We start from the raw sequence: 13,676 nt of genomic DNA, 5'->3' as shown, positions 1-13,676 counted from the left end.
ACTAGTTAGAGTATGCTCAGTGCTCTCTGGGACTTCTCTGTTTCATTGTAAACTAGGCATGAGGACATAGTGTTAAACGTGATGTCAAGGACAGTGGTCATATTCGTGAAAGAGACTAGAGATTCAGTTTCTGTTGACTCCGATCTGTAGTTTCCCTTTGATTCCATCCCTTTTGATGTTATATTGCCTTTTATTCAACACATGCACATGGTATCTTAATCAATATTTGGATAGATCTTAAGCTCCTGTCTTGTATTATTGTTTAATTTCCTGCTTTTATTTTTAGTGAAGTGTTTAAACAGGGATTTTATTTTTCTGTATGATTGTAAATATTCATAGGGTGTGACTGAAGACTGTAAGGCACCACAAGAAAATGTTTCACTCTGGAATGAGTCATCATTAGCAGCTTCATTCAGAATATTATAATATTAAGAGATTAAAATGATATCTTAATATACTGAAATCAGATTTCTTTCAAAAAACCCGCACCGCATAACTTAATACTCATTTTGTGAAAGTTGCAGGTTGTTTTGTCTCATAATGTCTGGCTGCTGAATATGAAGGTTAATAAGTTTTTGTAGTGAGCTAATCATAGTGAAAGTTTAAAACATCCGAGAAGTGCTGTTTTTTATAAAACTTTTTACACTAAGTTACCAGAAACCCGCTAATTGTTTGCTCAGAGCAGTTCAAAAAGTGTCGAACATGTGCATAAGCTGTTTTTATTCCTCCCTGCTTGACTGGCCAGAGGCAAACTGACTACCGGTTGTTATGTCAGAGTCCCTCATGGGTGTCACCAGGAGAATTGACAGGAAATCCACCAATGAGTGTGTCACTGTCCCCATAGAAACCACAGGCTCATGCTGTGAGCGTATACATAAGGCCACTTTTATCTAAGTAGAACACATACGTCGACTAGTTGTTGTATTTTGTCTGCAGTGTGTGCAAAGTCTACATAAGTGCACTGTGTGATTCTTTTCATCTTTGCTTCAAAGTTTAATAGTTGATTTCTTTGTTCTCATGATATTTTTATTTACAGTGTATACGTTTTTGTCTACATTGTATAACATTTCATCTGTTGTCACACTTCTCTAAATCTGAGCACTATCAGATAGGGTCATAGTATTGTGAAAATAGTTTTCTTCATGTCCTGTCTGCATGATAAAAGGAAGTTTGAATTCTTGGTATGATAAGCACAAACAAATTTTCGCACGGGAAAATCTAAAATATACATGTACTGTGTAGCTCAACTGGTACAGGAGTTTTGAGGTTGAAACTGATTTTCGGTTTCTTATATCTCTATGATCTTTAACCTATTTGATTATGTCTCCATTGCTACAGTTAACATGCCCTTTGAAAGTGTTCTCCGTCAAAGAGATTAAGACACTAATAAATTACATTAAGTATCCATTAAATGGTAATTATGTTTGAACGTCATTATTTACATTACACTGTGGAACTGTACTTGTTAGCGTGGGAATACCCGCACAAACATGTTTTGTTAATAGGTCAAAAAGTCATGTGATGTAAGTTCAAAGTTATTGCATGGCCTGTTAGGTCACATACCCTTTGAGACTTGTAGTATAGAATAACTGGCTGTAAGTTTACATAAGATTCTCAGCGTGGCAGAGGCTGCTTGGAAAGGGTTTGCGTTATGAAACTGGAGTTTACACAGCAGTGACTGTCTGCTGTGACATTTGACTGGCTTCATTTACTCTCGCTCCCGTTTGTTTATAAGAAATGACAGCAAAGCTCCCCTCTCCGACTTTGATGAATCACACTTTCACTCATCAGCAAACCTTACTAACATCACATTTTGAAGCACCAATTGTTCAGCCCATTGGACGTTTCAGGTTTTACGATACAAAAGGCCATCACTGGCTTTAAACCATATACCTTTTCACGGTATTTGTTTCTTTGCTTTCATAGAAAAACATAATCCTTCTATTGTTCCTGATCTGAATTTCTCCTCCCATGGGAATTCTCCTTAGAGTTGCAGAAGCCAATTTCGGTCTGCTCTTTTACACTTAAAACAAGCCTATCTCCAAAGACCTCAAATCCCTCCCTTGCATCTCTAAACCAAATGAAGTCATAAATCACTCTTCTATACATATCATGCTAATTAAGCGCAGGGCTCAGCTGCTCTTCTCCAGCAGAAGATGGAATAAAATGGGTCCATAATTATGTCAAAACAATGTGCTCTCAACCTCTGCCACAGCACATTTGGAACGGCTATGTGGAGATAAAGCATGTGGAGTGACACCCAGGACTTAAAACACTTTGTCCATTTTGTCTGGAAGGGATTATGTATTTTTGCAACTGAATAAAGTAAAGCCACTTCTATGGTTGTCTTTTATTTTTTTTAAATGCAGATTACTTCAGGTTTGTGAAAACATAAAAGACATTATCGGGGTCAAGTACTGTGGAAGGTTTTTAACTAAACATTCCAAAACTTCTATGCAAGTACAGCTGTCACGTGACGGGTACTTGCACTCATCTCACTCCTCTGCCCTTATTTTGGCTCATTGCAGCATGTGTGCATGCAGACGCCAGCAACAAAAGCTTTAGTTCAGATCGTGGGAGATAGTTTGTTTCTCTGTACCTAAACACACAGGCAAACATGGTGTGTTTTTCTTTTTCTTTTTTTTTTATAGTGATAGGAGAAAACTCTCCTTGTGTTTAGAGTTTCTTCAGTTTTATCTCTCTGCTCTTTCTTTTTCAGCTTCCTTCACTGAAACATTGGATGCATTATGCGAAAGGCAGTTGTGCCAGCCTTTGTCCCAAGTCCTTAAAGACCAGATGGCTGATGCTAACACACGTGCACGTCCTGATAATATTGTACATATGTAAATCTGTAAACGTGTGCCCAGCCTTCAGCCCCCACAGAATGTACTAATCTGTACCACAGAAAAAAAAATCCTCTGCAACCTGCAAAGGTTTTCCAACAAAATGCATAGTTTCAAAGCATTTATACATAGACCGTATAGATTATCAGAGTTGCCAGTCATTAGTCATATACAGTACTTGAAGTGTTTATAAATGTACCACTTACTTGAAAAACAAAGTTTAATATTGGTCCCAGTGTCACAGCTGGATCCATCTCCACCCTTTTATCTTCCCCCTAACAATACACCCGTTCCTGATAACCAATTATACCTCTTATGGCCTCTCAAATAACTTTAATCACTGATTAGGATTCCTTGTTCACAAAGAAGCTACTTAAAAGTAATTGCTCAATAAAGAGAGGGGAAGTTGTCGTATTAAGTAGGTCTTCCTGCTGCTTCTCTCATTAGTGCTCACTTGGAGCTTTCAACTCCCTGTTGTCACAAATGGAGCGGGCTTCATTCACAGCACAGAAGCCGTTCACACTGCTTTAAAGCCTGACAGCGTAAGCACCGCGCTAGCCTGCAGTACAGAAAGAGCTCAAACCTGTGTTGATTGTAGATTTATAAGAAATGGGGTGATGCAGATGGGATAAAGTTTCTGCGGACTACAGCAGAGAGCCTGGGTTCGATCCCCAGTGGTGGTACCTCTAGCTTGGTCATGTTTTTAAGAAACACAGTTGGTTGTGTTTAATGGCGGAAAGCCAGTTAGGGTTCTAGTAGAGACTCGCACTGGTTGGTTTGAAACAGGGTGAAATGGATGCAAAAGAGATACAGAAAAATGACAGAAATAACATGTATGCATAACTTAAGGATGAGGTTCATCATTATTGGTCTCTACAGATTTCCCAATTTTAAAAGTAAACACTTCACCCCCCCCCCAAAATTATGTCACTGTTTCACTGTAGCTGAGAGGAAGTAAGGTATTCTTTTGATGAGGACATTTAAGAAATCATTCTGGTAAAAGGAAGAAATGGAAAAATAGGGGGAAAATACAGTAGAGGTTAGATTTCACCATGTAGATTTTTTGTCAGATTTTTACCCATTTCATAATATTTCAAACAACCACCATGTTTTGGAAAGTTCTGGTTATTTTTGGCTTTAACATGGAACCAAATTAAAACAATTAGGAAATAAGTTTCTTATTTCCTAATTCTTTTTTTAGACTAGTCTGTAAGCAGGCTACATACAGAAACTGTTGTTTGATTCAGTAACACTAACCAAAAGTGCATCTCTAGTGCTAAAATTGATACTAGCTACAGAAAGTGTTTGCTTGCAGTCTAAATTGCTGCTGTACACTCCACATGTTGTCAGTCCGGAGGATTGTGTCCCTGATGGTATCAGAAAGTTCTGCGGTGGGACTTTGTGGCCCTGATCACAGGAACCAAAAGTGGAACTAGGTTCCTGTGGTCAGGGAAATAAAGGTGAAGATACAAGTTCCTAAAAAGGTTCCTCGAAGAGTTCCTTAAATGGGGCTATTTGACACAAAGTAGTGCAATTAGTGTAACATGTTATGCATTTAGTTGTTTTCCTATTCACTTGCGAAAACAAACTTTTTGGGTGTAGTGTGAATACCAGTCAAATATGCAGAAGAGCAGCAGAGAGCAAAATAAACAGGAAATATGTTAATGACAAAAGCACGAGGGAGCACGAGGGAGCACATGTACATGTACGCGCCCATAAGTGACATTCCACACATTCCTGCCGCTGGTTTCTCGCCTGTTCGTTCATCCACAGTCGATGGAGGTGATGCATAAAGAAGTGTGCCAGTGAAGGGAATGTGGCAGTGAACAAGAAGACTACAAGCTAGTAAACATGGATGTAAACAATGCCGGATTTAAAAGATAAAAAAATAAAAAATAAAAAAAATAAAAAGCTTTGCAAGTGTTTTAAGGAAATACATTTAACAATGCACACAGTATGTTTGCTAAAAAAAAAAAAAACCATAACTTTTGTTAACATACCTCACAGGGCACCTTTAAGTTGCATCTTTAATTTTAAATTTTTTGGCTTTGTAATAAATGTCCAGTGACTTGAAAAGGGTTTGTTTTAACTACTCTTTGGCTTTGTAGAGACATGTTCCATTTTTTGAGCATTTTGCTGATGAAGCTAAATGCATAAATCATGTTTATTTAAATGTACACTGTATTTAAATGGCACAGCTAAAGATCACGTATTTTCAGATAATTCTTGTTATAGAGGGATTTTTATAATTATGGGAATAAGGTCATTAAATGGCACTTAATTGAAAAGGCATCTTTTAAATGACCTTGAATCAACAACAAACTTCAAGGTTGAGATCAGGTGTTAATGAGAGAAAATAGTTTTGCTTGGAAAGATTACAGTGATAGTAAACGCTACTAGTGATTGTGTTGCACATTAGCACATCCGCACATTGCAATCCTAAATGCCTGGCATGATGAAAGATAAAAATGCTGTTGAGGGGAAAAATAGCCAGAAAGATGCTTTCAGCAAAGGTTCTTAATGACCCGTCTTCCAGTGCCAAGACTCGCTTTCCACTGTTCCACATACAGAAAGACCTTTTCAATAAAACATGCATCTCTGAAACATTTACAACTTATGTTTCCTGAAATGATAAATCCAAAACATCTTTGATGTTTGAGAGAAATGTACATGAAAGTTAATGGTTTAATTCTCTGTAAGCCACAAGTTACAAGTGACTTATATTCTGGCAAAAAGGATCTGTGCTGGAGCGAGATGGGAGGGAGGACTGGGCCAGAGCCTTGTTGTCGAGCAGCATATTTTATTTTCTCTCCCAGAGGTTTAGAGGAGCTGTTACACTCTGGAGTTTTAGCGGAGGTCACAAGGTTATTATATAAACAATTCACATGGAGGCCCTCAAGCACCCAGAGGGAATGTTTAATGCAATGCTCACACTTTCTGAAACGTTATAATGCTCAAGACGCAGACATGTGTCCAATTTTAACCATGCTGCGTTTTCTCTGTCTTGCTTTTTTTTTCTGTTTCAGCTGTTTTGTTGAGGCAACTGAAAACCACGCTTAATTAATTTGGTCAGCTGCCTTAGATAAACTACACTGGTGACATCAATTAGATTCTAATGAAAACAGATAAAAGCCATGGAAAGCAAATAGAATTTCTGAACAGGACTCATCAAAGTCTTAGCATTGGAACAAATTCCCATTACGTCTCATAAAAGCCTTTAATTTGCAAAGCTCATGTCTGGTTTGGTACTTAGAAGTACACGGTCAAATGATTCAGTCTTAAGTCCTGTGCCAAGAGAAGCCAAATCAGAATTTAATTTGGCACGTAACTCCTTATCCTGTCTGAAACATGTGGTTGATTGCAATCCTTGGATTAGCATGGACTTTAGAACTACAAATGTGGCTTGTTTCTTCTCCTTTGGCAGAGGAAACACCTAGACTAACCCGTTTTTAACACAACATTTACATTTTCAATCTCAGGGGCAAAAAAACACATGCTTACTCCAGATTAGTACTTAGTTAACCAAATTGCTGCAATTAAGTGTGTCAGTCCATTGACATGGGATGACAAGGCTCCATTTCTTTGTCCTTTCACTGGCGTTCTGTCTTTTGTGATAACCGTATAACCTCTTTCGAATGTCTGATTTGATTTTAGAGTTCAAAATTAGGGTAAAACTCAGCATTTTGTGAAGATGCAGATGTTTTTAAGAAATGGTGCAATTTACACAAAACGTGCATCCAAGAACTTTCATATGTTCTAAAACTTAAACCTGCAATAATGTTTCTGGCCACCTGATCAATGCAAGTCCAATATTTACTCTCCTTTCAGCTCTGTCTTTGCTCTCTACCAAAATATCTGTGCCTTTAGCGGCTGAATGCTCCTCTGTGTTGCTAACTTTGTCTGTCTAACGTTTGGCGCTGAGCAGGTAGTTGGTGGTTTGTGGGTCCTTTCATATTACGCATTGGTCATTTGATCCATTTTTAATATAAAAATATTGATAATAGCAGCTTTAATCTTATGCGTTGTAAATTTGTGGCTTTTATGGTAGCTAACCTTATACCCATAACTGTAAAACACTTTTGACCCATTGCAGTGTGTTCTTTATTTGTTGTTAATTCTGCGGTGTAGTGTCTGTTCTTTTAGAATTGTGACAGTTTGAATGTAGGAAAAAAGGGGAAGTATTTAATAAGCCGTTTTTGTTTCTCTTGGTGTGTGTGTGTCTGTGGGTGTGTGTGTTTCCATCCCAGCGGACTACCTTCCCCCGCCACCACCTGCCGAAGAGTCAACCGGTTTCCCATCATCCCCTGGTTCCTTCCCTCCTCCTCCGCTGATGAACTCGTACGATTTTCAGGTGAGAGAAAGCGTTGTTGTAGTACATTTTCTTGGTTGTCAGTAACTTTCTAAGAGTCAGCACGGAAAGCAAAGATAGCCCCAAGCGCTACACTGAGTTCACACACCAAGTCCAGCAAAACTGTCTGTCCATTTGAGTTGCAGCCAACTGCAGAGACGTCGAGGTCCAGATGCTGCCTGGAGCCAGGCACCCGAACTCAAGGACCCACACACAAACATACTTTCTTCAGTTCTGAGCGCTCTAAAGCAGGAAGGATAGAAGGCTGACACCTATTGGTGGAGCCTGGTCACTTTTCTTTGCCTTACTTGTCATAATACCCACAGGCATTTGTCCCTCCCTGGATATCTGGCCTCTGCCTTCTGACTGACACTCTCAGCACTTGACCTCTGCTGCCAAATCCTCCAAGTGCTTCACATTCCTTTGTTAATGTAAGCACGGAGGGGATCTCTCAAGCCCGTTATTTGATCTGACCAGTTTTTATCCTAAATGAATGCTTCATTTGTAAGTAAGAGAGAATGTTACATAACTTAAATAAGTTATGCAATGGATGTAAATTCACTGCTCTTCCCACACAAAACTGTATACTTACACAATATAAGTCTGCATCCTGAGGATTAGCAGTGTATGTCCGGTGTTTGGACCTTAATGTAAACCATGGATCCTCTCATAGTTTTACAATTATTTGGTGCAGTGCAATGACAGTTACAGTTCTCAATTTCATGGTTTTGTCGAACCAAAGGGATGCTGCACCAACAGAGCTGCTTTCCCTTAACACATTTAGAATTGGCTGTGCACAGAGAAAGTGACACACAAGCAGTTTAAAAAGAGATAAGCCACCAACAAAATCAGTGTTTTAATTAGGGCCTCACCAATCTCACTTTTATAATACCAGATCCGTTAACTGAACTTAGGGTCTATATGGCATAGTGATCCGATAATAGTACTCTTTTTACGTTGGTTTGAAATTTTATCCCGCGACCCCGTCCACTGGATAAGCGGTAGGCGATAAGTGAGAGTGAAATCTATATACATAAAAACTGTGTGTTCTTCTATGTGTAAGGTAACATAAACATGAACATGAACTACACATCTTTTCTTAGCTGTAATTTGAAACACTCGTGCACCAACACTCTTGTGCAAAGTTTAATTAAAATGTTGTAAAGTGTGACAAGATTGTGCTGTTACAATTTTATAACTAAAAAACAGTATTTAGCATGTTATAAGATATTCTTAAAGGAAAACTTATTGTGCATCTGTAAATGCACTACATCTAAAATTAAAATCAGAAATTTGCTCTTATAATAATGTCTGTGCCTAAGGTACAATTGCGCCTAATGACCTTTAAATGTGACTGGCAAGTTTGTAGTGCCTAAATGCAAATGCTGCGTTACGTTTTTAGTAAAAGCTAACAACCCCGTGTCGAGTTTCATAAAATGCAGCATCAGGTATTAAATAGTATTTAGTTTATGTCCAAGAAAGACCACGTGTCTCCAAACATGCTGATTTTGACATTTTCAGCGAAACAAAGGCATTAAGTGTTCTTTTATGTATTGACAAAATTGTTCAACTTCTCAAAGGATGTGTTCAGTTTTTCAAGTATGAACATTGAAAGAGTTTTTGCTTGCTGTTAAAATGCCTCCTGTTAAGCCAAATAAACACAAGTCCATTTGAAAATAAGGATTTTTTTTTTCTTAGCTCATGAAAAGATGACATTTTAGAGATGCATGTTTTTCACAGGACAACTATGATAGACAGAGTATCAAGTGGACATGATAACAGATAATCAGGCACTACAGTTAGTTTCTTTTCCTTTGCCACTGCCATTTCTGTCATCATTCCTCTTCTTCTGAACAGTGTAGACAGTAGCAGTAAAACATATTTTAGGCCTGAAATTACATAGGAAATGAATTGCTTTCTTGGTTTTAAAAGTTCGTCACTGTTTTCAACTCTAACTCCTATCATATTGGCTGTAGAATAAGCCCTGCCTTGCAACTTAATTCCTTAATACACCACTGGTATCTTAACTATGTGTCCTGTAGCCACAGCAAAACTCTTAATAGTAGGCACTGTTCAGAAAAAGGGATAGATATCAATCAAACTGTCTGAGAAATGATTAGCACTGAATGAATAAATCAGTGATTAAACAGTATTTCCTCAGAAGAAGTCAGACATATTCACTTGTCTTTATAACCCTAACTAGGAGAGATGTCTGGATTATGACATGTTAATGTCGAAACCTTTAGCAGGAGAGAAAGACAAAGGCAGCTACTTCTCATCATGGCTGTTGTCCACATTATGAAGCCCTACATGGCAAATTCCAACCCATCACAAAGACTGCAATGTTTCCTTTCATCCTCCTCGTTATCACCGTTAAACAAGTTTGCCTGTTTTTCTTTTGTTGATTTGAGACAAGCCATTAGTGTTTTGCTTTGTTTACCCCCGCTCATGATTGCCTTAGATGTTTTTAAGCAGCAGCTCTGCTCCAAATGGAGGCAAACCCTGCCTGTAATAGATTGTGACAGGTAATCCAAACACATAACATTAGAATAAGAAGCAGTCACTGATCCAGCCAACTCAAAAAGCCCCCGCAGGCAATTGCAAGAAGTCTTCTTGCAGTTGCAGCATAGTTCAGAAGACTAAAAATATATCTGTCATTCCATGGAGAAATTCCTGTGAATTTTGTAGAAAATCGAGTGTCACGAACGGTCAAATCATTTTAACTACTTTCCAGATTTTTGTGCAACAGTATTGTTTTTCTTTTTCTAAGATATTTTTTGTCTTTTTTTATACATTAAAGTTGTGTTTTCTCTGAGGTGAAACTGAAAAAAATGTAGATGAATAAATCAGTGAGGTCTCAGACTGTTGGAGTGATCCTGTTACTGACACTTTAAAGCTTCCTCTGATAATAAACTGTTAAATAAAAATCGCAGCAATTCTTACCATCTTTTATAGAGCACATGTTTAAAATATGGAATAAAAAATATATGACTTTCATTTTTTTTTTTAAATTGACCTTTTTGTTTGAAATGAATGAGATTGTGATGAATAATGCATGAAGAATGAGATACTGTAATTCCAAGTGCGCTGAAAAGCAGGAGGTGAATAGTGCACTGCCTTATAAAAGTTGTCTTTCAGACAATACATTGCTTCTTATTTCTCACCGCATTTCTCTCTGAGAGAAGTCTCTGCTATTGATGTGTGGCTTTCAAAAGAATTGTCTGAGGTCAAGGTGAAACATGAACTCAGAAATTGTAATCCAAAGTGTGAGAAGTGTGAAGAAAGCAGGAGAGAATGTCTCAAAGCAGCACAGAGTCAGAATCAGTCGTCACTGATGATTATCTGTCCTTAACTGAAGTAACTAAAGTGTCATTACAGGATGTTTTGGTAAGTTCACTCACTGAACTTCACACACATGTGATTTCTGCACACAGACGAAAGGACCAGAGAAGACCCTGGCAGAGAGGCGCTCAAGTCTGGATGCCGAGATCGACTCCCTCACCAGCATCCTGGCAGACCTGGAGAGCAGCTCGCCCTACAAGCCACGAGGCACACAAGTATGATACCAACACAACTTCACACCTGTGCATACAAATATACACAGTCAGTGGTGATAAGTATCTTTTGAGGCACTACTTTATAGTTTTCAGAGGGAAGTATTGCACTTCTTTAGGAAGGATTATACTTTCCGCATCAGCGAGTACACGAGGGACTGCTGGGGTCCGCATGACGAAAAAATCGTCATCAGAGGGGGTATGCATAGGCGTGCCTCCTGTTTTTCGTGACCATGCTATCAGGGCACCAACCAATCTACTGCGCATGTGTGGAACAAGTCTGTAAGCAGAAAGCAGTATAAACAGAAGCAGTCTGCATCCGTGGGGTCCGCAGCTGTCTGTGTATGCGTCCGCTCCAGAGTATATTAAAGCCTTTACTGCACTGCATCTGAAAGCTATACGTTGTGGTTACTTTTCAGATTAAAGTTCCATTTCATAAATTTGACATGAGCTTACTTGGGGTGAGTAGTGCTATTCAGTCTGTCAAAACAGAGAGTTGGAAGGAGCTTTAAAAATTCTAAGAAAATAACCCTAATGATGTCATAGTGATGTCATCAGGGTTGGACTTGAGACTTAAAACTTTTAACAGAACAGGAACAGCGGCATTACAAGTTGGGTGGGATTGTAGCGTTTGAAAGGTATAGGCATTTAGGTGACAGGGCGATGTAATGAAAGATGCAATGAAGTTGCATTATGGGAAATGCTGGATGCTAGGTTTTGTGGGCGTGGCTCATACTAGGGACCGAAGCTTGCTCCTTTTTTTTAAAAATTTTTATTCTCACTCACAAGCCATCCGTTCAGTCCATCTCAGTTATTTGACCGCTATGCTCATATCACTTTCTCCACCACTCGCACAGCACTAAAACGCAGTGTCGAGATAGGTCTGGCTTTAGCAAGACTACTCTGCTCAGGACTACTAGTTTTGGGAGGTTGTTTAATATGTCTCGCAGAAAGTTCTTTTGGCTGTGAAGGATAGTTAGTTCCTCGATGGACAGATGGCCTAACTTGTTGCTAAAGTAACTGCTAACTGCCTGCTAACGGTAGCTGCTGTTGGCTATTTAGCTCATTTAGCCGGGCAGATAGAGGTCTCATTAGCCACATCATTATTAAGTGTCGTAGGGACCATTTTTCTGTAAAACAAGTACTTTTACATATAATGCTGGCCTCGCACTAGAAGATAATTGGGCCGATTTTGGGTTCGATGCGCCCCTCCAGGCAATCGCGGGGGTGTTCTTGATCCGAAGCTGGTCTGAACGATTATCTTCCCAAATGAACCAGCAGTGTGGGAGTTTACTGATATAAGCTTAATGTTACCTACCGGAATCTCCTCGATTTTGAATCGTAGATATTTAAGATTCGAAATTGGGGAGACTGATTATTTCCTGTAATGTGAAAGGAACAGTGACGCAATAATGAGTAGAAACCCACAATAGCCAATGAGAGCAAGCTGATCGGGAAGCTTCACTAACTGGATGCTGTGTTAAATTTCTCTTTGTCTGTGGTATCTCATGTTTTTAAAATCAGTTGAAATTTTAAATCTTCTAGTGTGCACCATGCATTAAATAAATTTTGTATCTTGGATCTTGTAGGACTTTAACTTGTAACAAAGTTTTTTTTTTCGTTTACATTACATTGTTGTACTGGTACTTTTAAATAAATAAAGTAAAGGACTTGAATACTTCTTCTACCAATGCTAAAATTCACAACAACTTAGGAAGATGAAACACACAGATAAAACAAGCACTGCTGTGTGACGGGTTATTTTGGGTAAAAAACAGAATGGTTAAATTATTATTTTTAAACATATTTTTTCTTTAGAAGATTGAATCCTAATAATACAGTGTGGCAAATTAGGTTTCTACAAGAAACAGACCCATATGTTGCATCTTTTAAAAATGTTTTGCAGTAGTGACAAAGTGAGTCTTGACCTATATCATTAGTTGATATTAAACGATATTAAGAGCAACTTCAAAAAGTCAAAGCCTTGGGCAGTTCACTAAATTGTTTGACACACAATAAATGTAGGACAGGCGGTTAAAAAAACCTAACCAATTGTGTTTGCCGTAGGAAGGCTCAGAGGGGCTTTTAACACCATGCAGATCATATCTCTAGTGAAATATTCGAGCAATAATGTAATACCTGAAAGGTTGTTCTCTCTGAGGTCTACAGACGTGGCTACACTGGCACCACCGGTGTACTATATTAAAAATTTCTTAAAGGTTTTACAGTGTTTATTCTGTGGGTTTTTTACTGTATAGTTACCATGTCTATGTATGCTCTGTTTTATTTATTTATTAATAGATGCATACGTAAGTCTGAAACAGGGTTAATGATAAATTATTGACAGCTTTTCCTTTAGCTACAGATGAGTCTGTGCCCTCATACAAGACCTATATATTTACATCCGCTGACCTATTATGTTACTGCATGTCAGATAGTAACCTTTGTGTGGAGGGGGGAAAAAGAATAAGAATTGTCCAACTACTTTTATAGCACATCTGCACATATAAAATGCTACGTTTGTGGGAAATGACACTTGAAACATGGTATTTTGGGGGAAGTGTGCTGTGTGACAAAGACAGACAAAAGACTGGTTGCAAGTGCTTACGTCCTTTGGTTTGGTGACTCCTGGCCCTCTGGTTAGAGGGAGAAAAATGGGTGTTCTACACACAAAGTGAAAATTATTGCACCACACAGGGGAAACATAGTGGATTCAGAGTGAAAGGAAGTGAACCATGTGGTTCAGAAATGATACACAATGAAGGCAAGGAAGTGAAATATGACATGATGATTTCTAGTATGCTTATTGTTGTGGTAAGTCAGTGTATTCATGGGTGCTGATGTTAAAATATGTGCTCTTGAAATATGATGGAATGCCTTTTTGACCAATCAAACAGATATTTAACTGTTTGAAGTACAATAAAGACATTT

At 38.4% G+C, this 13,676-nt stretch overlaps 1 protein-coding gene across 2 annotated transcripts in view; it reads left to right on the top strand.

Moving 5' to 3' along the window:
* The window catches only part of LOC119901159 (LIM domain containing preferred translocation partner in lipoma), a 146,499-nt gene that overhangs the window by 61,182 nt on the left and 71,641 nt on the right, over positions 1 to 13,676 (top strand). For both annotated transcript variants that reach the window (XM_038716677.1, XM_038716678.1), the window contains 2 exons: positions 7,091 to 7,194; positions 10,626 to 10,748. In XM_038716677.1, the coding sequence (XP_038572605.1) occupies positions 7,091 to 7,194; positions 10,626 to 10,748 (227 nt within the window). The remainder of the gene's footprint in view (positions 1 to 7,090; positions 7,195 to 10,625; positions 10,749 to 13,676) is intronic.

This window comes from Micropterus salmoides, unplaced genomic scaffold (assembly GCF_014851395.1).
Source record: "Micropterus salmoides isolate LMB-PRFRI ecotype aquatic unplaced genomic scaffold, ASM1485139v1 Ms_hic_scaffold_13, whole genome shotgun sequence".
Taxonomy (NCBI): Eukaryota; Metazoa; Chordata; class Actinopteri; order Centrarchiformes; family Centrarchidae; genus Micropterus; species Micropterus salmoides.
Note: the sequence above shows the minus strand (reverse complement) of the source record. Positions and strands in the feature narration are given on the sequence as shown.